The 21,556-nt window shown below is 47.9% G+C and overlaps 1 protein-coding gene across 1 annotated transcript in view; it reads right to left on the reverse strand.

The window, feature by feature from the left end:
• Nucleotides 1-5,338, reverse strand: part of LOC130131966 (NALCN channel auxiliary factor 1-like) — a 45,019-nt gene extending 39,681 nt beyond the window's left edge. The window contains exon 1 of the mRNA XM_056301694.1: nucleotides 4,643-5,338. Within this exon, the coding sequence (XP_056157669.1) occupies nucleotides 4,643-5,338 (696 nt within the window). The remainder of the gene's footprint in view (nucleotides 1-4,642) is intronic.
• Nucleotides 5,339-21,556: the final 16,218 nt, after the last annotated feature.

A 21,556-nucleotide genomic window follows, 5' to 3' on the forward strand; every position in this document is an offset into this window, starting at 1 on the left:
GACCAGTTTCATCTGTAAACCACATTACCTCCGTGGACACCACATCCAGTTCACCAGGAGGATATGGAATATGACAGGTTAGTCTTCTTACACTGTTAAGTTGCAGTTGGTGATGGGGGACATTTGATTGTTGATGGTTACTGTAGACCAACACATACTGATCAGGACTTAAGGTTTGACTCTCATCCCCCACTGGAGCACAAACTAGAAGTCATCAGGACGCTGGACCACCGAGCTGACAACGTCCCCACCGACACAGCGGCCGGGGAAGGGGAGAAATCCCACATTAAACAGGCCCTGGTTAAGTGTGGTTATCCTGACTGGGCGCTTGTCTAAGCCAGGAAGACCCTGAACAGTGCTCCCGCTGATCCAAGAGAGGAGGAGGACAACAGCTGTCTAAGCGTAAACCAGTGGTGATTCTGTATGTGGTGGGAGTGTCGGAAAAGCCGAGACTTGTATTTTCACAGCACCACAACTCGGTTGCTTTCAAACCCCAAAACGCTCTGCACCAGAAGGTGGTCCACCCCTAGCACCGGGTCCCCCAGCACAAACAGAGCAATATAGTGTAGCTGTTAAGTACAAGGAGGGTTGCCGAAGAGGATGGCACAACACTGGAGACCTAACACCTCAGACCAGGACTCCACAGTGTACACAATCTACACAGTCTACACCGTCTACACAGTCTACACCCATCTGCACCATCTACACAGTCTACACCCATCTGCACCATCTACACAGTCTACACCATCTACACAGTCTACACCGTCTACACAGTCTACACCCATCTGCACCATCTACACAGTCTACACCCATCTACACGGGCTACACCATCTACACAGTCTACACCCATCTGCACCATCTACACAGTCTACACCCATCTGCACCATCTACACAGTCTACACCATCTACACAGTCTATACCATCTACACAGTCTACACCCATCTGTACCATCCACGCAGTCTACACCATCAAGTTACGCCCACAGTTATGAGGATGACCCTCATAACTGTGGGCATAACTTGATATGTATAACTTGAAACGTTTCACCCCTGTGCTGATAGGTGCAAGTGAAAGTGTGTGGACAGTGGTGTGCATATGGTTGACATTTCTCCATGGCAAATCTTGCAGGCATCGCGAAAAATATGCCATTGTCAATAGCACACGTCAACAAACTGGTATGTATGACCGCTGCAGTAGTTGCCTACCAACGCGGGATCGCCGGGTTGAATCCCTGTGTTACCTCCGGCTTGGTCGGGCGTCCCTACAGACACAATTGGCCGTGTCTGCGGGTGGGAAGTCGGATGTGGGTATGTGTCCTGGTCGCTGCACTGGCGCCTCCTCTGGTCGGTCGGAGCGCCCCCGGATCGGCGGAGAGGAGGTGGAGCAGCGAACGGGACGGCTCAAGAGGAGCTGGGTAACTGGCCGGATTCAAATTGGGGAGAAAAAATTGGAAAAGGGGGAAAAAAATGACCGCTGCAGTAGAAACCGGAAGTCAGTGGACTACAGTTATGCACAGGCAAACTTGTTTATATCTGTCGTCATTTTCAGGCGCACGTGTAACGTTGAAAGATATACAGTTCAACATGGTGGTCCGACCTATCTGACGTTTCTACTGTGTTTCTTTTCTGCACTGCGCTGCTTTGCTAGCGTCTTTAATAAACCAAATCTACATCTTAGCTACAGCTAACCACCGGTCTGCTAACTGCTAGTTTTAGGTAAACTCCAACTGTCATTTTCTCTAGTTTGTGGCCCAACAGTTAGATAAGGTGTCCAACTTATAACGTTAGTGAAAGTGTTGCTGTGATGAGATATGACATCATCATCACACGTGACATCACGCGACATCATAACATCACGAAAAAACAAAACATTCAACATTCTGCTGCCAGATGTTGCATTATTTAAAGTCATGGTCACTTCATTTAAGAACACGCTTGAAAGGCTGTAAGAAAAAGTGAAACTGATTCAACCCAGGACAGAAAGAGAAAAGGGAAGGAGCATCTTACGAAAATAGAAGGTATCTGACTGTATGTATGTCTGTCCTCCGATTTTCTCGACAACCCTTCGTCCGAGGGACTTGGCAGCTGGCGGGTGTGTGTTGCTGAGGAACCCAGGAAGAGCAGTGCCGAGTGTGAAGCTGTTGAGATGAGCGGTTGTCAAGACAATCTCAGGACTGACATACATAGTACAGACAGAGACGTTCTTCCCATGGCGACCGGACGAACAGCGCCACGCTGCCATTGCGGCCCACACTGTGGTCGGAGGGGGTATTACACACGAACGGGCACTGCACTAGTGTCTGAGCATGTTTGCTCTCCGGAGAGGGGAACCTGAAAGACGCGAACCCTTCTCACGCTTCACCGTTACCCCGCCCGCCCGCCCACAACGAGGCTAACCGCTGCTCCTCAGCTGAGACGGCATCTCAGTGGCTCCTCGCCTCCGCTTACTCCGCGCCCTCACATTGTATGTACGTGACGCTGGCGTTTTCTACCCGGAAGTTATTATAAACAAAATATAGCGAATAAAATCTGTGCGGCGAGCTGGTTGCAGCTAAAGCAGCATTTCGCGGTTTATTTCCTTTATTTCTGTGATTTCGGATTTTAGTGCAGCAGAGACGCAGGACGCGCACCTGTTTACGTCACTGTACATACGCCAAATTAGTGCAAACCCAGAGGAGGTAGCAGGGCAATGGCGATCAGCCATGATGAATTCAGTTTAGGGGTTTCAACCCTGGACTCCAATGCTAATGCGATGCAACGTGAGCAGGGTAGCTGTCAACTGACTTCCAACTGACTTCCTCAATCGCAAGTACTCAGCCACAAGGCCAGACTTCACATGGCCGTGGTCTAGCTGAGGCACTTTTTAAGCGGCATTCTTTCACATGTCACCTCTGTGGTTTTCATGAAAGACGCGTTTATATGCTGATGCAGACATTCAATGAACACTAAAGAGCAGCTGATGTGATCATGTCTTATCACCCTCCAGGGCACGGACCACTTTATGAAGGTAATGAAGACAAAACCGTCTTCAACAACGGGTGTAAACTTGCACCAGGGACACAATCAAGCACTTCGAAGCGGCATATACGAACGCAAAGTAAAACAGTGAAATGAAAATGAAATACTGGTGTCCCTGAAGGTTTATTAATGTACAATTTCAAGTTTCTGTGGCGTCTTCCCCGTGTGGCATGGCTGTGAGAACTTTGCAACAGGAAGGAAATTATTTTTGATCTGCTCATTGACATGACCATTTCTACAGACGGACAACGACTGTGTTATTCCATGTTTCAACACTTGTAGCCCACAGCTTAAAGTAAATCAGGGTTGTCTGATACCCTGTCCTGTGACTTACATTAACTTCATACACGTACTGAATATGACCTGGTGGTGTGATGGGATGTGAGCGATTTTCCCGTTGCCTTTGCAAGAACCAGGGCAGGAAAGAGGAGGAAGAGCAGATCATTTTCCCTGGAGGAATACACAACAGGGATGTAGCATGTCTCATCAGCGTTTTATCCTCTCTGAGTGGTCAAACGAAGGGGTTCAGCCCCCTGTAGGTCTTTTCATGCTACTGAAAGACGCTGGTTTGTTGGGAGGCTAGCAGATGGCCCGATTCATGTTTTGACACCTTCTCTGCCACCGATTAGTGAATGGAGGCCATCGGGGATTGGCCGAGGCCTGTGTGAAGGGAAGGGAAGGGAAGGGCAGCTTCAGCACCACGGACAGCTGCCGGGGCGCTGGATCTGCCCTTCATGAAACGGTCCTCATCTGAGATTTCTCCTCAGAAAGCTAACACACTTCCCATGTGCAGATCAAGTTTAAACAGAAACGTTCTGGGACAGACATTTACGTGGCCATCGTCGTTGCGGTCACGTGGCTTCAGGAGCCCTGAAAGGAAAACAGCGAGCTACAGGGCCTACATTGTGCCAGGCTTATACTGAGACTGTGCAAATGGAGAGGAACACGGCCTTGGCGTGGGCCTGCCCACAGAAGTGCAACCTATAATAAGCAAACACATGCAAGGGGGGGGGGGGCTTTCCGCCACAGCAGGCAGGGAAACCTCCTCTTCACTTTAATGAAATGCACTCGATATGAAGTAGGGGAGCAATGATCAACACCTGGGTGACTGCGACAGGAAAGGCAGGATGACGTATGAACGAGGCTCGAAAGTTGTTTGCAAATGGTAGTGACTGCAACATGCTCTCGAATAAAATCTTAGCTTATAAATATCAGGCTGCAAAGTTGATCCTTTCAGCCTATCAATAAGCAATATTATAATCTTTCTCAGCCCACCCCATCTAGGTATCAATAACGGTGCAGCCTGATTAGGCCCTACTAGTCTAAGGAGGCCAGTCGGCCTTCAATGTCAAATAATACACCATAAGATAAAGAGAGGGAACTTCACCACCTGCAAGACGAGCTCTGAATAACGCATATGAAAATGAGGGCCAGTAGCTTGGCTCATAAGGCCACATTAGCATCAGTTTGGGGCCTAAATAAAATTTGGAGATGAATGAACGTGAGGCCTTGCCTCGAGCACAGAGTCTCCTTGAATCTGTCATCCGTCTCCATGGTGACAGGAGGACTAAACCGCATCTATCTGGCCCAAATCAACAGATGGGTACAAGATCCCGTCAGCCTACCTTGCACTGCTCCATGCACGTCCTCACTGAATATGCATCCGTCTCGTATTTCTGAGTCATGAGCTCAAAGTCATCATATTTCTCCTGGGCGTGCTGGTCGTAGCGCTGGTACGCCTGGATGCACAGACTGCATCTCGTCATGTCACCGTCGCTGAGCACATCCAGGCTGCAGTTCAAATCGTCCGGACGTGTCGACCCATAAAACAAATCCAATAGAGAATAGGAATTACAAAAAGAAAGGTACAAATCACTCATATTTACAGACCGAGTCCCCTCCTTTTCGGAAAGGCCCTTGCACAAATGGTCGGCATCTCCAAAAGCGAAGCAGTTTTTAGATAAACTATCTTGTTGGCAAGTTTCAATTCGCCATAAATTGGTAGAATTTCCTATAAAAATAGCATCTTCGTTTCCTCTGAGGCTGCTGTGTGCTAAATGGGTTCGGGGTGATGGGTGGTTGGATGTATAGACGCCCATGTCCGGAGAGGAAAACTTGTCGCGGGTCCTGGTCAGTTTGGCCTCGGCGCAGAACCACAGGTGATCAGAGAGGAGAATAGTGAAGAACAAGAGGGATGCCAAGGACAGTCGCCATCTCTGCGCCCTCTCTGAGTCGGTGAATGGCTTTTCGTTCTCGCGGGGTGCTAGCCAGATTTGGAAGCCGTCATCTTGCTGCCAACACGTCCGAGCTCCCCTGGTCATATTTTGGGAACGCGCTTCGCCGGCCGACTCCACCGTGGGGGCTTCTCTGCCACAACAGTCATTGACATGGGTCCACTTTGCGTTTCGCTCCTCTCAGACGCCGGGATGTGGCTCGTCCTGGCTCACCTCCGCGACTATCGGCAAATCCCATTAAAATACCGCGCCGGCGGAGAAAAGATGCGTCGCAGCCATGGGCCGTGTTCTCCACGTCTCTCCGGTGAAGATGCTCTGCTTTAGCAACATGTCTCGCCCCTTAGCGCCTCCTCTAGCCTCTGCTGCGCCCCGCTCGCCTCCTCTGCGTAGCCTCCGCTCGTCTTCTAGCACGCATTTACATTTCCCCCGGCCTCGGTGCTGCGGGCACGACGGCTCGGACGTCCACCAGCATGGCGACGTCGTTCCCGTTTCTCGGCGAATGGGTCGGGACCTCGTATGTACTTATGTATGTATGTGTGAGTGAGTGAGTGAGTGTGTGTGTGTGTGTGTGTGTGTGTGTGTGTGTGTGTGTGTGTGTGTGTGTGTGTGTGTGTAAATATATATATAAATATATAAATATATATATTCATATATATATACGTATATATATACGTATATATATACGTATATATATATATATATACGTGTTTTACGCTCGCACAGTCATGTCGCTCTCGTACCAACTTGCCGCCATGTTTGCCAAGAGACGCTTTTTTTTAACGGGAGCTGCGTCGCGCGAGACGTCTTCGGCGCCGCGGCCCCGCCGCCCGCGTGCGCGTGAGCCCCGGCGGAAGGGGCGGCAGACGGACACGGACTGTCACGAATACCTCAAATAACATATCTGTTATATGTTGTTTGCGTGTGCTTTGAAACCGTCTGGGAAAACAACAATAATGTACTCAAACCTGCAAATGAACCGGAAATGGCCGCGCTGATCACTTATTACCGTTACCAGGCTACTGAGTCCAAACGCAACCGGCTTGAAACGGAGGTGACGACTGTGGTTTATTCAGCGTTGCGTTCCATTCCTGTGTGTCTGCTAGTATGCCGTAGAGGCCGTTGTTGTTGTTGTTTAATCGGTAAATTAGTCCTACACCTGCATTAGTTTTAATCAAACCCGTTAACACTCAATGGCTTTACTATTTCCCTACTAATCTTGACTTTTCCCTCCTGGTGCATCTGGGTTGAGTAGTGGTGAGATGGAGTAAACTGGTCTCTGCTGAGTGGTGGTGGGATGGAGTAAACTGGTCTCTGCTGACTGGTGGTGAGATGGAGTAAACTGGTCTCTGCTGAGTGGTGGTGAGACGGAGTAAACTGGTCTCTGACAAGTGGTGGTGAGATGGAGTAAACTGGTATGCTGTGTGGTTGGGAGATAAAGTAAACTAGTCTTTGTTGAGTGGTGAAGAAATGGATTAAATTGGTCTTTGCTAAGTGGTGGTGAGATGGAATAAGCTGTTCTCTGTTGACTGCTGGTAAAATGGAGTAAACTAATCTGTTGAGTGGCGGTGAGATGGCGTAAACTGGTATCTGTTGGTTGGTGGTGTGATAGAGTAGACTGGGTCTCCTGAGTGGTGGTGCGATGGAGTAAACTGGTCTCTGCTTTGAGGTGGTGGGATGGAGTAAACTGGTCTACTGTGTGGTGGTGAGATGGAGTAAACATGTCTTTGCTGAGTGGTGGTGAGATGAAGTAGAATGGTCTCTGCTGTGTGGTGGTGAGATAAAGTAAACTGGTCTCTGTCAAGTGGTGGTGAGATGGAGTAAACTGGTCTGCTGTGTGGTGGTGAGATGGAGTAAACTGGTCTGCTGTGTGGTTGTGATATAAAGTAAACTAGTCTTTGCTGAGGTGTGGTGAGATGGAGTATATTGGTTTTTGCTGAGTGGTGGTGAGATAAAGTAAACTGGTCTCTGCTGTGCGGTGGTGAGATGGAGTAAGCTAGTCTCTGTTGACTCGTGGTGAGATGGAGTAAACTGGTCTCTGCCGAGTGGTGGTAAGATGGAGTAAATGGTCTCTTCCAAGTGGTGGTGTAATGGAGTAAACTGGTCTCTGCTAACTGGTAGTGAGATGGAGTAAACTGGTCTCTACTGTGTGGTGGTGAGATGGAGTAAACTGGTGTCTGCAGACTAGTGGTCAGATGGAGTAAGCTAGTCTTTGCTGGTTGGTAGTGGTGAGATGGGGTAAACTGGTCTCTTTTGAGTGGTGGTGAGATGGAGTGAACTGGTCTCTGTTGAATGGTGGTGCAATGGAGTAAACTGGTACCTATTGAGTGGTGGTGTGATGGAGTAAATTGGTCTCTGCCAAGTGGTGGTGATATGGAGTAAACTAGTCTTTGCTGCGTGGTGGTGAGGTGGACTAAAGTGGTCTCTGCTGTGTAGTGGTGAGATGGACTAAGCTGGTCTCTAATGTGTGGTGGTGAGATGGAGTAAACTGGTCTCTATTGAGTGGTGATGAGATGGAATAAACTGGTCTCTGTCAAGTGGTAGTGAGATGGAGTAAACTGGTCTCTAATATGCGGCGGTGAGATTGAGTAAACTTCTCTGCTGTATGGTGGTGAGATGAAATAAACTGGTCTCTATTGAGAGGTGGAGAGATGGAGTAAACTAGTCTTTGATAAGTGGTGTTGAGATGGAATAATCTGTTCTCTGTTGACTGCTGGTGAGATGGAGTAAACTGCCCTGTTGAGTGGCGGTGAGATGGCATAAACTGGTATCTGTTGGTTGGTGGTGTGATAGAGTAGACTGGGTCTCTTGAGTGGTGGTGCGATGGAGTAAACTGGTCGGCTGTGTGGTGGTGAGATGGAGTAAACTAGTGTTTGCTGATTGGTCGTGAGATGGAGTAAACAGGTATTTGCTGATTGGTGGTGAGATGGAGTAAACTGGTATCTGCTGTGCAGTGGTATGATGGAGTAAACTAGTCTCTGTTGAGTCGTGGTGAGATGGAGTAAACTGGTCTCTGCTGAGTGGTGGTAAGATGGAGTAAATGGTCTCTGTCAAGTGGTGGTGAAATAAAGTAAACTGGTCACTGCTGACTGGTAGTGAGATGGAGTAAACTGGTCTCTAATATGTGGTGGTTAGATAAAGTAAACTGGTCTCTGCTGTGTGGTGGTGAGATGGAATAAACTAGTCTCTGTTGAATGGTGGTAAGATGGAGTACACTGGTCTCTGTTGTGTGGTGGTAAAATGGAGTAAACTGGTCTCTGCTGACTGGTGATGAGATGGAGTAAACTGGTCTCTGTTGAGTTGTGGTGCGACGGAGTAAACTGGTGTCTGTTGAGTGGTGGTGCGATGGAGTAAACTGGTATCTGTTGAGTGGTGGTGAGATAGAGTAGAATAGTCTTTGCTGAGTGGTGGTGAGAAGGAGTAAACTGGTATCTGCTGTGTGGTGGTGAGATAAAGTAAACTGGTCAGTGCTGTGTGGTGGTGAGATGGGGTAAACTAGACCCTGCTGTGTGGTGGTGAGATGGAGTAAACTGGTCTGCTATGTGTTGGTGAGATGGAGTAAACTGGTCTCTGTTGAGTGGCGGTGAGATGGCATAAACTGGTATCTGTTGGTTGGTGGTGTGATAGAGTAGACTGGGTCTCTTGAGTGGTGGTGAGATGGAGTAAACTCGTCTCTGCTTTGAGGTGGTGAGATGGAGTAAACTGGTCGGCTGTGTGGTGGTGAGATGGAGTAAACTGTTCTCTGCGGTGTGGTGGTGAGATGGAATAAACTGGTCTTTGTTGAGCGGTGGAGAGATGGAGTAAACTAGTCTTTGCTAATTGGTGGTGAGATGGAATAAGCTGTTCGCTGTTGACTGGTGGTGAGATGGAGTAAAGTGCTCTGTTGAGTGGCGGTAAGATGGCGTAAACTTGTATCTGTTGGTTGGTGGTGTGATAGAGTAGACTGGGTCTCTTGAGTGGTGGTGCGATCGAGTAAACTAGTCTCTGTTGATTGGTGCTGAGATGGAGTAAACTGGTCTCTATAGACTGGTGGTGAGATGGAGTAAACTGGTCTCTGCTTTGAGGTGGTGACAAGGAGTAAACTAGTCTTCGCTGAGTGGTGGTGAGATGGAGTAAACTGGTCTCTGTTGACTGGTGGTGAGATGAAGTAAAGTGGTCTCTGCTGAGTGGTGGTGAGATGAAGTAAACTGGTCTCTGCTGCCTGGTGCTGAGATGAAGTAAACTGGTCTCTGCTGAGTGGTGGTGACATGGAGTAAACTGGTCTCTGCTGACTGGTGGCGAGATGAAGTAAACTGGTCTCCGCTGAGCGGTGGTGAGATGAAGTAAACTGGTCTCTGCTGACTGGTGGTGAGATGGAGTAAACTGGTCTCTGCCAAATGGTGGTAAGATGGAGTAAACTGGTCTCTGCTGTGTGGTGGTCAAATGGAGTAAACTGGTCTCTGCTGACTGGTGGTGAGATGGACTGAACTGGTCTCTGCTGACTGGTGGTGAGATGGAGTAAACTGGTCTCTGCTAAATGGTGGTGAGATGGAGTAAACTGGTCTCTGTTGAGTTGAGGTGAGATGGAGTAAACTGGTCTCTGCTAAATGGTGGTGAGATGGAGTAAACTGGTCTTTGCCTGGTGGTGGTAAGATGGGGTAAATTGGTCTCTTTTGAGTGGTAGTGAGATGGAGTAAAATGTTCACTGTTGACTGGTTGTGCAATGGAGTAAACTGGTCTCTTTTGAGCGGTGATGAGATGGAGTAAACTGGTGTCTGTTGAGTGGTGATGAGATGGAGTAAACTTGTCTGTGTTGAGTGGTGATGACATGGAGTAAACTTGTCTCTGCTGTGTGGTAGTGAGATAAAGTAAACTGGTCTCTGCTGTGTGGTGGTGAGATGGAGTGAACTGGTTGCTGCCAAGTGGTGGTGAGATAGATTTAACTGGTTTCTGCAGACTAGCGGCGAGACGGAGTAAACTGGTTTTTGCCTGGTGGTGGTAAGATGGGGTAAACTGGTCTCTTTTAAGTGGCAGTGAGAGGGAGTAAAATGTTTACTGTTTACTGGTGGTGCAATGGAGTAAACTGGTCTCTGTTGAATGGTGCTGCGATGGATTACACAGGTCTCTGTTGAGTTGTGATGAGATGAAGTAAACTGCACTGTTGAGGTGGTGAGATGGCATAAACTGTTCTCTGCTGTGCGGTTGCGCGATGGAGGAAACTGGTCTCTGTTGAGTGGTGGTGAGATGGACTAAACTGGTCTCTGTTGAGTGGTGATGAGATTGCGTAAACTGGCCTCTTTTGAGGGGTGGTGAGATCGGGTAAACTTGTCTCTTTTGAGTGGTGGTGAGATGGAGTGAACTAGTCTCTGTTGAATGGTGGTGCAAAGGAGTCACCTGGTCTCTATTGAGTGGTGGTGCGATTGAGTAAACTGGTCTCTGCCAAGTTGTGCTGAGATGGTCTCTGCTGTGCGGTGGTGAGAAGGATTAAACTGGTCTCTGCTGTGTGGTAGTGAGATTGAGTAAACTGGTCTTTGTTGAGTGGTGGTGAGACGGAGTAAACCTGTCTCTATTGAGTGGGGGTGAGATAGCTTAAACTTTTCTCTGTTGAGTGGTGATGAGATGTATAAAACTGGTCTCTGCTAAGTGGTGGTAAGATGGAGTAAATGGTCTCTTCCAAGTGGTGGTGAAATGGAGTAAACTGGTCTGTGCTAACTGGTAGTGAGATGGAGTAAACTGGTCTCTACTGTGTGGTGGTGAGATGGAGTAAACTGGTCTGCTGTGTGGTTGTGATATAAAGTAAACTAGTCTTTGCTGAGGTGTGGTGAGATGGAGTATATTGGTTTTTGCTGAGTGGTGGTGAGATAAAGTAAACTGGTCTCTGCTGTGCGGCGGTGAGATGGTGTAAGCTAGTCTCTATTGACTCGTGGTGAGATGGAGTAAATGGTCTCTTCCAAGTGGTGGTGAAGTGGAGTAAACTGGTCTCTGCTAACTGGTAGTGAGATGGAGTAAACTGGTCTCTACTGTGTGGTGGTGAGATGGAGTAAACTGGTGTCTGCAGACTAGTGGTCAGATGGAGTAAGCTAGTCTTTGCTGGTTGGTGGTGGTGAGATGGGGTAAACTGGTCTCTTTTGAGTGGTGGTGAGATGGAGTGAACTGGTCTCTGTTGAATGGTGGTGCAATGGAGTAAACTGGTCCCTATTGAGTGGTGGTGTGATGGAGTAAATTGGTCTCTGCCAATTGGTGGTGATATGGAGTAAACTAGTCTTTGCTGCGTGGTGGTGAGGTGGACTAAAGTGGTCTCTGCTGTGTAGTGGTGAGATGGACTAAACTGGTCTCTAATGTGTGGTGGTGAGATGGAGTAAACTGGTCTCTATTGAGTGGTGATGAGATGGAATAAACTGGTCTCTGTCAAGTGGTAGTGAGATGGAGTAAACTGGTCTCTAATATGCGGCGGTGAGATTGAGTAAACTTCTCTGCTGTGTGGTGGTGAGATGGAATAAACTGGTCTCTATTGAGAGGTGGAGAGATGGAGTAAACTGGTCTTTGATAAGTGGTGTTGAGATGGAATAATCTGTTCTCTGTTGACTGCTGGTGAGATGGAGTAAACTGCCCTGTTGAGTGGCGGTGAGATGGCATAAACTGGTATCTGTTGGTTAGTGGTGTGATAGAGTAGACTGGGTCTCTTGAGTGGTGGTGCGATGGAGTAAACTGGTCGGCTGTGTGGTGGTGAGATGGAGTAAACTAGTGTTTGCTGATTGGTCGTGAGATGGAGTAAACAGGTATTTGCTGAATGGTGGTGAGATGGAGTAAACTGGTATCTGCTGTGCAGTGGTATGATGGAGTAAACTAGTCTCTGTTGAGTCGTGGTGAGATGGAGTAAACTGGTCTCTGCTGAGTGGTGGTGAAATAAAGTAAACTGGTCTCTGCTGACTGGTAGTGAGATGGAGTAAACTGGTCTCTAATATGTGGTGGTTAGATAAAGTAAACTGGTCTCTGCTGTGTGGTGGTGAGATGGAATAAACTGGTCTCTGTTGAATGGTGGTAAGATGGAGTAAACTTGTCTCTGTTTTGTGGTGTTGAGATGGCGTAAACTGGTCTCTGTTTTGTGGTGGTGAAATGGAGTAAACTGGTCTCTGCTGACTGGTGATGAGATGGAGTAAATTGGTCTCTGTTTAGTTGTGGTGCGACGGAGTAAACTGGTGTCTGTTGAGTGGTGGTGAGATGAAGTAAACTGGTCTCTGTTGAGATGTGGTGCTATGGAGTAAACTGGTATCTGTTGAGTGGTGGTGAGATAGAGTAAAATAGTCTTTGCTGAGTGGTGGTGAGAAGGAGTAAACTGGTCTCAGCTGTGTGGTGGTGAGATAAAGTAAACTGGTCTGTGCTGTGTGGTGGTGAGATGGGGTAAACTAGACCCTGCTGTGTGGTGGTGAGATGGAGTAAACTGGTCTCTATTGAGTGGTGATGAGATGGAATAAACTGGTCTCTGTCAAGTGGTGGTGAAATGAAGTAAACTGGTCTCCTCTGTGTGGTGAGATGGAATAAACTGGTCTCTATTGAGTGGTGGAGAGATGGAGTAAACTCGTCTCTGCTTTGAGGTGGTGAGATGGAGTAAACTGGTCGGCTGTGTGGTGGTGAGATGGAGTAAACTGTTCTGTGCGGTGTGGTGGTGAGATGGAATAAACTGGTCTTTGTTGAGCGGTGGAGAGATGGCGTAAACTTGTATCTGTTGGTTGGTGGTGTGATAGAGTAGACTGGGTCTCTTGAGTGGTGGTGCGATCGAGTAAACTAGTCTCTGTTGATTGATGCTGAGATGGAGTAAACTGGTCTCTATAGAGTGGTGGTGAGATGGAGTAAACTGGTTTCTGCTTTGAGGTGGTGACAAGGAGTAAACTAGTCTTTGCTGAGTGGTGGTGAGATGGAGTAAACTGGTCTCTGCTGACTGGTGGTGAGATGAAGTAAAGTGGTCTCTGCTGAGTGGTGGTGAGATGAAGTAAACTGGTCTCTGCTGCCTGGTGCTGAGATGAAGTAAACTGGTCTCTGCTGAGTGGTGGTGACATGGAGTAAACTGGTCTCTGCTGACTGGTGGCGAGATGAAGTAAACTGGTCTCCGCTGAGCGGTGGTGAGATGAAGTAAACTGGTCTCTGCTGACTGGTGGTGAGATGGAGTAAACTGGTCTCTGCCAAATGGTGGTAAGATGGAGTAAACTGGTCTCTGCTGTTTGGTGGTCAAATGGAGTAAACTGGTCTCTGCTGACTGGTGGTGAGATGGACTGAACTGGTCTCTGCTGACTGGTGGTGAGATGGAGTAAACTGGTCTCTGCTAAATGGTGGTGAGATGGAGTAAACTGGTCTCTGTTGAGTTGAGGTGAGATGGAGTAAACTGGTCTCTGCTAAATGGTGGTGAGATGGAGTAAACTGGTCTTTGCCTGGTGGTGGTAAGATGGGTAAATTGGTCTCTTTTGAGTGGTAGTGAGATGGAGTAAAATGTTAACTGTTGACTGGTTGTGCAATGGAGTAAACTGGTCTCTGTTGAATGGTGGTGAGATGGAGTAAACTGGTCTCTGCCAAATGGTGGTAAGATGGAGTAAACTGGTCTCTGCTGTGTGGTGGTCAAATGGAGTAAACTGGTCTCCGCTGACTGGTGGTGAGATGGAGTAAACTGGTCTCTGCTAAATGGTGGTGACCTGGAGTAAACTGGTCTCTGTTGAGTTGTGGTGAGATGGAGTAAACTGGTCTCTGCTAAATGGTGTTGAGATGGAATAATCTGTTCTCTGTTGACTGCTGGTGAGATGGAATAAACTGCCCTGTTGAGTGGCGGTGAGATGGCATAAACTGGTATCTGTTGGTTGGTCGTGTGATAGAGTAGACTGGGTCTCTTGAGTGGTGGTGAGATGGAGTAAACTCGTCTCTGCTTTGAGGTGGTGAGATGGAGTAAACTGGTCGGCTGTGTGGTGGTGAGATGGAGTAAACTGTTCTGTGCGGTGTGGTGGTGAGATGGAATAAACTGGTCTTTGTTGAGCGGTGGAGAGATGGAGTAAACTAGTCTTTGCTAATTGGTGGTGAGATGGAATAAGCTGTTCGCTGTTGACTGGTGGTGAGATGGAGTAAAGTGTTCTGTTGAGTGGTGGTAAGATGGCGTAAACTTGTATCTGTTGGTTGGTGGTGTGATAGAGTAGACTGGGTCTCTTGAGTGGTGGTGCGATCGAGTAAACTAGTCTCTGTTGATTGGTGCTGAGATGGAGTAAACTGGTCTCTATAGACTGGTGGTGAGATGGAGTAAACTGGTCTCTGCTTTGAGGTGGTGACAAGGAGTAAACTAGTCTTTGCTGAGTGGTGGTGAGATGGAGTAAACTGGTCTCTGCTGACTGGTGGTGAGATGAAGTAAAGTGGTCTCTGCTGAGTGGTGGTGAGATGAAGTAAACTGGTCTCTACTGCCTGGTGCTGAGATGAAGTAAACTGGTCTCTGCTGAGTGGTGGTGACATGGAGTAAACTGGTCTCTGCTGACTAGTGGCGAGATGAAGTAAACTGGTCTCTGCTGAGTGGTGGTGAGATGAAGTAAACTGGTCTCTGCTGACTGGTGGTGAGATGGAGTAAACTGGTCTCTGCCAAATGGTGGTAAGATGGAGTAAACTGGTCTCTGCTGTGTGGTGGTCAAATGGAGTAAACTGGTCTCTGCTGACTGGTGGTGAGATGGACTGAACTGGTCTCTGCTGACTGGTGGTGAGATGGAGTAAACTGGTCTCTGCCAAATGGTGGTAAGATGGAGTAAACTGGTCTCTGCTGTTTGGTGGTCAAATGGAGTAAACTGGTCTCTGCTGACGGGTGGTGAGATGGACTGAACTGGTCTCTGCTGACTGGTGGTGAGATGGAGTAAACTGGTCTCTGCTAAATGGTGGTGAGATGGAGTAAACTGGTCTCTGTTGAGTTGTGGTGAGATGGAGTAAACTGGTCTCTGCTAAATGGTGGTGAGATGGAGTAAACTGGTCTCTATTGAGTGGTGGAGAGATGGAGTAAACTAGTCTTTGATAAGTGGTGTTGAGATGGAATAATCTGTTCTCTGTTGACTGCTGGTGAGGTGGAATAAACTGCCCTGTTGAGTGGCGGTGAGATAGCATAAACTGGTATCTGTTGGTTGTTGGTGTGATAGAGTAGACTGGGTCTCTTGAGTGGTGGTGAGATGGAGTAAACTCGTCTCTGCTTTGAGGTGGTGAGATGGAGTAAACTGGTCGGCTGTGTGGTGGTGAGATTGAGTAAACTGTTCTCTGCGGTGTGGGGGTGAGATGGAATAAACTGGTCTTTGTTGAGCGGTGGAGAGATGGAGTAAACTAGTCTTTGCTAATTGGTGGTGAGATGGAATAAGCTGTTCGCTGTTGACTGGTGGTGAGATGGAGTAAAGTGCTCTGTTGAGTGGCGGTAAGATGGCGTAAACTTGTATCTGTTGGTTGGTGGTGTGATAGAGTAGACTGGGTCTCTTGAGTGGTGGTGCGATCGAGTAAACTAGTCTCTGTTGATTGGTGCTGAGATGGAGTAAACTGGTCTCTATAGAGTGGTGGTGAGATGGAGTAAACTGGTCTTTGCTTTGAGGTGGTGACAAGGAGTAAACTAGTCTTTGCTGAGTGGTGGTGAGATGGAGTAAACTGGTCTCTGCTGACTGGTGGTGAGATGAAGTAAAGTGGTCTCTGCTGAGTGGTGGTGAGATGAAGTAAACTGGTCTCTGCTGCCTGGTGCTGAGATGAAGTAAACTGGTCTCTGCTGAGTGGTGGTGACATGGAGTAAACTGGTCTCTGCTGACTGGTGGCGAGATGAAGTAAACTGGTCTCCGCTGAGCGGTGGTGAGATGAAGTAAACTGGTCTCTGCTGACTGGTGGTGAGATGGAGTAAACTGGTCTCTGCCAAATGGTGGTAAGATGGAGTAAACTGGTCTCTGCTGTTTGGTGGTCAAATGGAGTAAACTGGTCTCTGCTGACTGGTGGTGAGATGGACTGAACTGGTCTCTGCTGACTGGTGGTGAGATGGAGTAAACTGGTCTCTGCTAAATGGTGGTGAGATGGAGTAAACTGGTCTCTGTTGAGTTGAGGTGAGATGGAGTAAACTGGTCTCTGCTAAATGGTGGTGAGATGGAGTAAACTGGTCTTTGCCTGGTGGTGGTAAGATGGGGTAAATTGGTGTCTTTTGAGTGGTAGTGAGATGGAGTAAAATGTTAACTGTTGACTGGTTGTGCAATGGAGTAAACTGGTCTCTGTTGAATGGTGGTGAGATGGAGTAAACTGGTCTCTGCCAAATGGTGGTAAGATGGAGTAAACTGGTCTCTGCTGTGTGGTGGTCAAATGGAGTAAACTGGTCTCTGCTGACTGGTGGTGAGATGAAGTAAAGTGGTCTCTGCTGAGTGGTGGTGAGATGAAGTAAACTGGTCTCTGCTGCCTGGTGCTGAGATGAAGTAAACTGGTCTCTGCTGAGTGGTGGTGACATGGAGTAAACTGGTCTCTGCTGACTGGTGGTGAGATGGAGTAAACTGGTCTCTGCTGACTGGTGGTGAGATGGAGTAAACTGGTCTCTGCCAAATGGTGGTAAGATGGAGTAAACTGGTCTCTGCTGTGTGGTGGTCAAATGGAGTAAACTGGTCTCTGCTGACTGGTGGTGAGATGGACTGAACTGGTCTCTGCTAAATGGTGGTGAGATGGAGTAAACTGGTCTCTGTTGAGTGGTGGTGACATGGAGTAAACTGGTCTCTGCTGACTGGTGGCGAGATGAAGTAAACTGGTCTCCGCTGAGCGGTGGTGAGATGAAGTAAACTGGTCTCTGCTGACTGGTGGTGAGATGGAGTAAACTGGTCTCTGCCAAATGGTGGTAAGATGGAGTAAACTGGTCTCTGCTGTTTGGTGGTCAAATGGAGTAAACTGGTCTCTGCTGACTGGTGGTGAGATGGACTGAACTGGTCTCTGCTGACTGGTGGTGAGATGGAGTAAACTGGTCTCTGCTAAATGGTGGTGAGATGGAGTAAACTGGTCTCTGTTGAGTTGAGGTGAGATGGAGTAAACTGGTCTCTGCTAAATGGTGGTGAGATGGAGTAAACTGGTCTTTGCCTGGTGGTGGTAAGATGGGGTAAATTGGTCTCTTTTGAGTGGTAGTGAGATGGAGTAAAATGTTAACTGTTGACTGGTTGTGCAATGGAGTAAACTGGTCTCTGTTGAATGGTGGTGAGATGGAGTAAACTGGTCTCTGCCAAATGGTGGTAAGATGGAGTAAACTGGTCTCTGCTGTGTGGTGGTCAAATGGAGTAAACTGGTCTCTGCTGACTGGTGGTGAGATGAAGTAAAGTGGTCTCTGCTGAGTGGTGGTGAGATGAAGTAAACTGGTCTCTGCTGCCTGGTGCTGAGATGAAGTAAACTGGTCTCTGCTGAGTGGTGGTGACATGGAGTAAACTGGTCTCTGCTGACTGGTGGTGAGATGGAGTAAACTGGTCTCTGCTGACTGGTGGTGAGATGGAGTAAACTGGTCTCTGCCAAATGGTGGTAAGATGGAGTAAACTGGTCTCTGCTGTGTGGTGGTCAAATGGAGTAAACTGGTCTCTGCTGACTGGTGGTGAGATGGACTGAACTGGTCTCTGCTGACTGGTGTTGAGATGGAGTAAACTGGTCTCTGCTAAATGGTGGTGAGATGGAGTAAACTGGTCTCTGTTGAGTTGTGGTGAGATGGAGTAAACTGGTCTCTGCTAAATGGTGGTGAGATGGAGTAAACTGGTCTTTGCCTGGTGGTGGTAAGATGGGGTAAATTGGTCTCTTTTGAGTGGTAGTGAGATGGAGTAAAATGTTCACTGTTGACTGGTTGTGCAATGGAGTAAACTGGTCTCTGTTGAGCGGTGATGAGATGGAGTAAACTTGTCTGTGTTGAGTGGTGATGACATGGAGTAAACTTGTCTCTGCTGTGTGGTAGTGAGATAAAGTAAACTGGTCTCTGCTGTGTGGTGGTGAGATGGAGTGAACTGGTTGCTGCCAAGTGGTGGTGAGATAGATTTAACTGGTTTCTGCAGACTAGCGGCGAGACGGAGTAAACTGGTTTTTGCCTGGTGGTGGTAAGATGGGGTAAACTGGTCTCTTTTAAGTGGCAGTGAGATGGAGTAAAATGTTTACTGTTTACTGGTGGTGCAATGGAGTAAACTGGTCTCTGTTGAATGGTGCTGCGATGGATTACACAGGTCTCTGTTGAGTTGTGATGAGATCGAGTAAACTTGTCTCTGTTGAGTGGTGATGAGGCGGAGGAAACTGGTCTCTGTTGAGTGGTAGTGCGATGGAGTAAATTGGTCTCTATTGATTGGTGGCGAGATATCTTAAACTGGTCTCTTTTGAGTGGTTGATGAGATGAAGTAAACTGCACTGTTGAGGTGGTGAGATGGCATAAACTGTTCTCTGCTGTGCGGTTGCGCGATGGAGGAAACTGGTCTCTGTTGAGTGGTGGTGAGATGGACTAAACTGGTCTCTGTTGAGTGGTGATGAGATTGCGTAAACTGGCCTCTTTTGAGAGGTGGTGAGATGGGGTAAACTTGTCTCTTTTGAGTGGTGGTGAGATGGAGTAAACTAGTCTTTGATAAGTGGTGTTGAGATGGAATAATCTGTTCTCTGTTGACTGCTGGTGAGATGGAATAAACTGCCCTGTTGAGTGGCGGTGAGATGGCATAAACTGGTATCTGTTGGTTGGTGGTGTGATAGAGTAGACTGGGTCTCTTGAGTGGTGGTGAGATGGAGTAAACTCGTCTCTGCTTTGAGGTAGTGAGATGGAGTAACCTGGTCTATGTTGAGTCGTGGTGAGATGGAGTAAGCTGGTCTCTGCTGAGTGGTGGTGAGATGGAGTAAACTTGTCTCTGTTGAGTGGTGGTGCGATAGTTTTAACTGATCCCTGTTGAGTGGTGGCGAGATGGAGTAAACTGATCTCTTCTTAGTGGTGGTGAGATTGGGCAAACTAGTCTTTGCTGAGTGGTGAGAGGGAGTAAGCTGGTCTCTGTTGAGTGGTAGTAAGACGGAGTAAACAGGTCTCTATTGAGTGGTGTTGAGATAGCTTAAACTGGTGCCTGTTGAGTGGTGATGAGATGTATTGAATCGGTCTCTGCTGACTGGTGGTGAGATGGAGTAACCTGGTCTCTGTTGAGTCGTGGTGAGATGGAGTAAACTGGTCTGTTCTGAGTGGTGGTAAGATGGAGTAACCTGTTCTCTGCTAAGTTGTGGTGAGATGGAGTAAACTGGACTCTGCCAAGTGGTGGTGAGATGTAGTAAACTGGTATCTGCTGACTGGTGGTGAGATGGAGTAACCTGGTCTCTGTTGAGTCGTGGTGAGATGGAGTAAACTGGTCTCTGCTGTGTGGTGGTGAGATGGAGTAAACTGGGCGCTGCCAAGTGGTGGTGAGATGGATTTAACTGGTTTCTGCAGACTAGCGGTGAGACGGAGTAAACTGTTCTTTGCCTGGTGGTGGTAAGATAGGGTAAACTGGTCTCTGCTGTGTGGTTGTGAGATGAACTAAACTGATCTGTGCTGTGAGATGGTGAGATTGAGTAAACTGTTCTCTGCTGTGTGGTGGTGAGATGGAATAAACTGGTCTCTGTTGAGTGGTGGTGAGATGAAGTAAACTGGTGTCTGTTTTGTGGTGATGAGATGGCTTAAACTGGTCTTTGCTAAGTCATGATGAGATGAAGTAAGCTGTTCTCTGTTGACTGGCGGTGAGATGGCGTAAACTGGTCTCTGTTGGTGGTGGTGTGATAGAGTAGTCTGGGTCTCTTGAGTGGTGGTGCGATGGAGTAAACTGGTCTCTGTTGTGTGGTGGTGAGGTGGAGTAAACTGGTCTCTGCTGACTGGTGGTGAGATGGAGTAACCTGGTCTCTGTTGAGTGGTGATGAGATGGAGTAAACTGGTCTCTGCTGTGTGGTAGGGAGATAAAGTAAACTGGTCTCTGCTTTGTGGTGGTGTGATGGAGTAAAGTAGACCCTGCTGTGTGATAGCAAGATGGAGTAAACTGGTCTGCTATGTGTTGGTGAGATGAAGTAAACTGGTCTTTGTTGAGTGGTGATGAGATGGATTAAACTTGTCCCTGTTGAGTGGTGATGAGATGGAGGAAACTGGTCTCTGTTGATTGGTAGTGCGATGGAGTAAATTGGTCTCTATTGAGTGGTGGTGAGATGGAGTAAACTGCACTGTGGAGGTGGTGAGATGGCATAAACTGTTCTCTGCTGTGTGGTTGTGCGATGGAGTAAACTGGTGTCTGTTGAGTGCTGATGAGATTGCATAAACTGGCCTCTTTTGAGTGGTGGTAAGATGGAGTGAACTGGTCTCTGTTGAATGGTGGTGCAATGGAGTAAACTGGTCTCTGTTGAGTGGTGGTGAGATAGAGTAGAATAGTCTTTGCTGAGTGGTGGTGAGAAGGAGTAAACTGGTATCTGCTGTGTGGTGGTGAGATAAAGTAAACTGGTCAGTGCTGTGTGGTGGTGAGATGGGGTAAACTAGACCCTGCTGTGTGGTGGTGAGATGGAGTAAACTGGTCTGCTATGTGTTGGTGAGATGGAGTAAACTGGTCTCTGTTGAGTGGCGGTGAGATGGCATAAACTGGTATCTGTTGGTTGGTGGTGTGATAGAGTAGACTGGGTCTCTTGAGTGGTGGTGAGATGGAGTAAACTCGTCTCTGCTTTGAGGTGGTGAGATGGAGTAAACTGGTCGGCTGTGTGGTGGTGAGATGGAGTAAACTGTTCTCTGCGGTGTGGTGGTGAGATGGAATAAACTGGTCTTTGTTGAGCGGTGGAGAGATGGAGTAAACTAGTCTTTGCTAATTGGTGGTGAGATGGAATAAGCTGTTCGCTGTTGACTGGTGGTGAGATGGAGTAAAGTGCTCTGTTGAGTGGCGGTAAGATGGCGTAAACTTGTATCTGTTGGTTGGTGGTGTGATAGAGTAGACTGGGTCTCTTGAGTGGTGGTGCGATCGAGTAAACTAGTCTCTGTTGATTGGTGCTGAGATGGAGTAAACTGGTCTCTATAGACTGGTGGTGAGATGGAGTAAACTGGTCTCTGCTTTGAGGTGGTGACAAGGAGTAAACTAGTCTTCGCTGAGTGGTGGTGAGATGGAGTAAACTGGTCTCTGTTGACTGGTGGTGAGATGAAGTAAAGTGGTCTCTGCTGAGTGGTGGTGAGATGAAGTAAACTGGTCTCTGCTGCCTGGTGCTGAGATGAAGTAAACTGGTCTCTGCTGAGTGGTGGTGACATGGAGTAAACTGGTCTCTGCTGACTGGTGGCGAGATGAAGTAAACTGGTCTCCGCTGAGCGGTGGTGAGATGAAGTAAACTGGTCTCTGC

The sequence above is a fragment of the Lampris incognitus genome, unplaced genomic scaffold (assembly GCF_029633865.1).
Source record: "Lampris incognitus isolate fLamInc1 unplaced genomic scaffold, fLamInc1.hap2 H_1, whole genome shotgun sequence".
NCBI classification, from domain to species: Eukaryota; Metazoa; Chordata; class Actinopteri; order Lampriformes; family Lampridae; genus Lampris; species Lampris incognitus.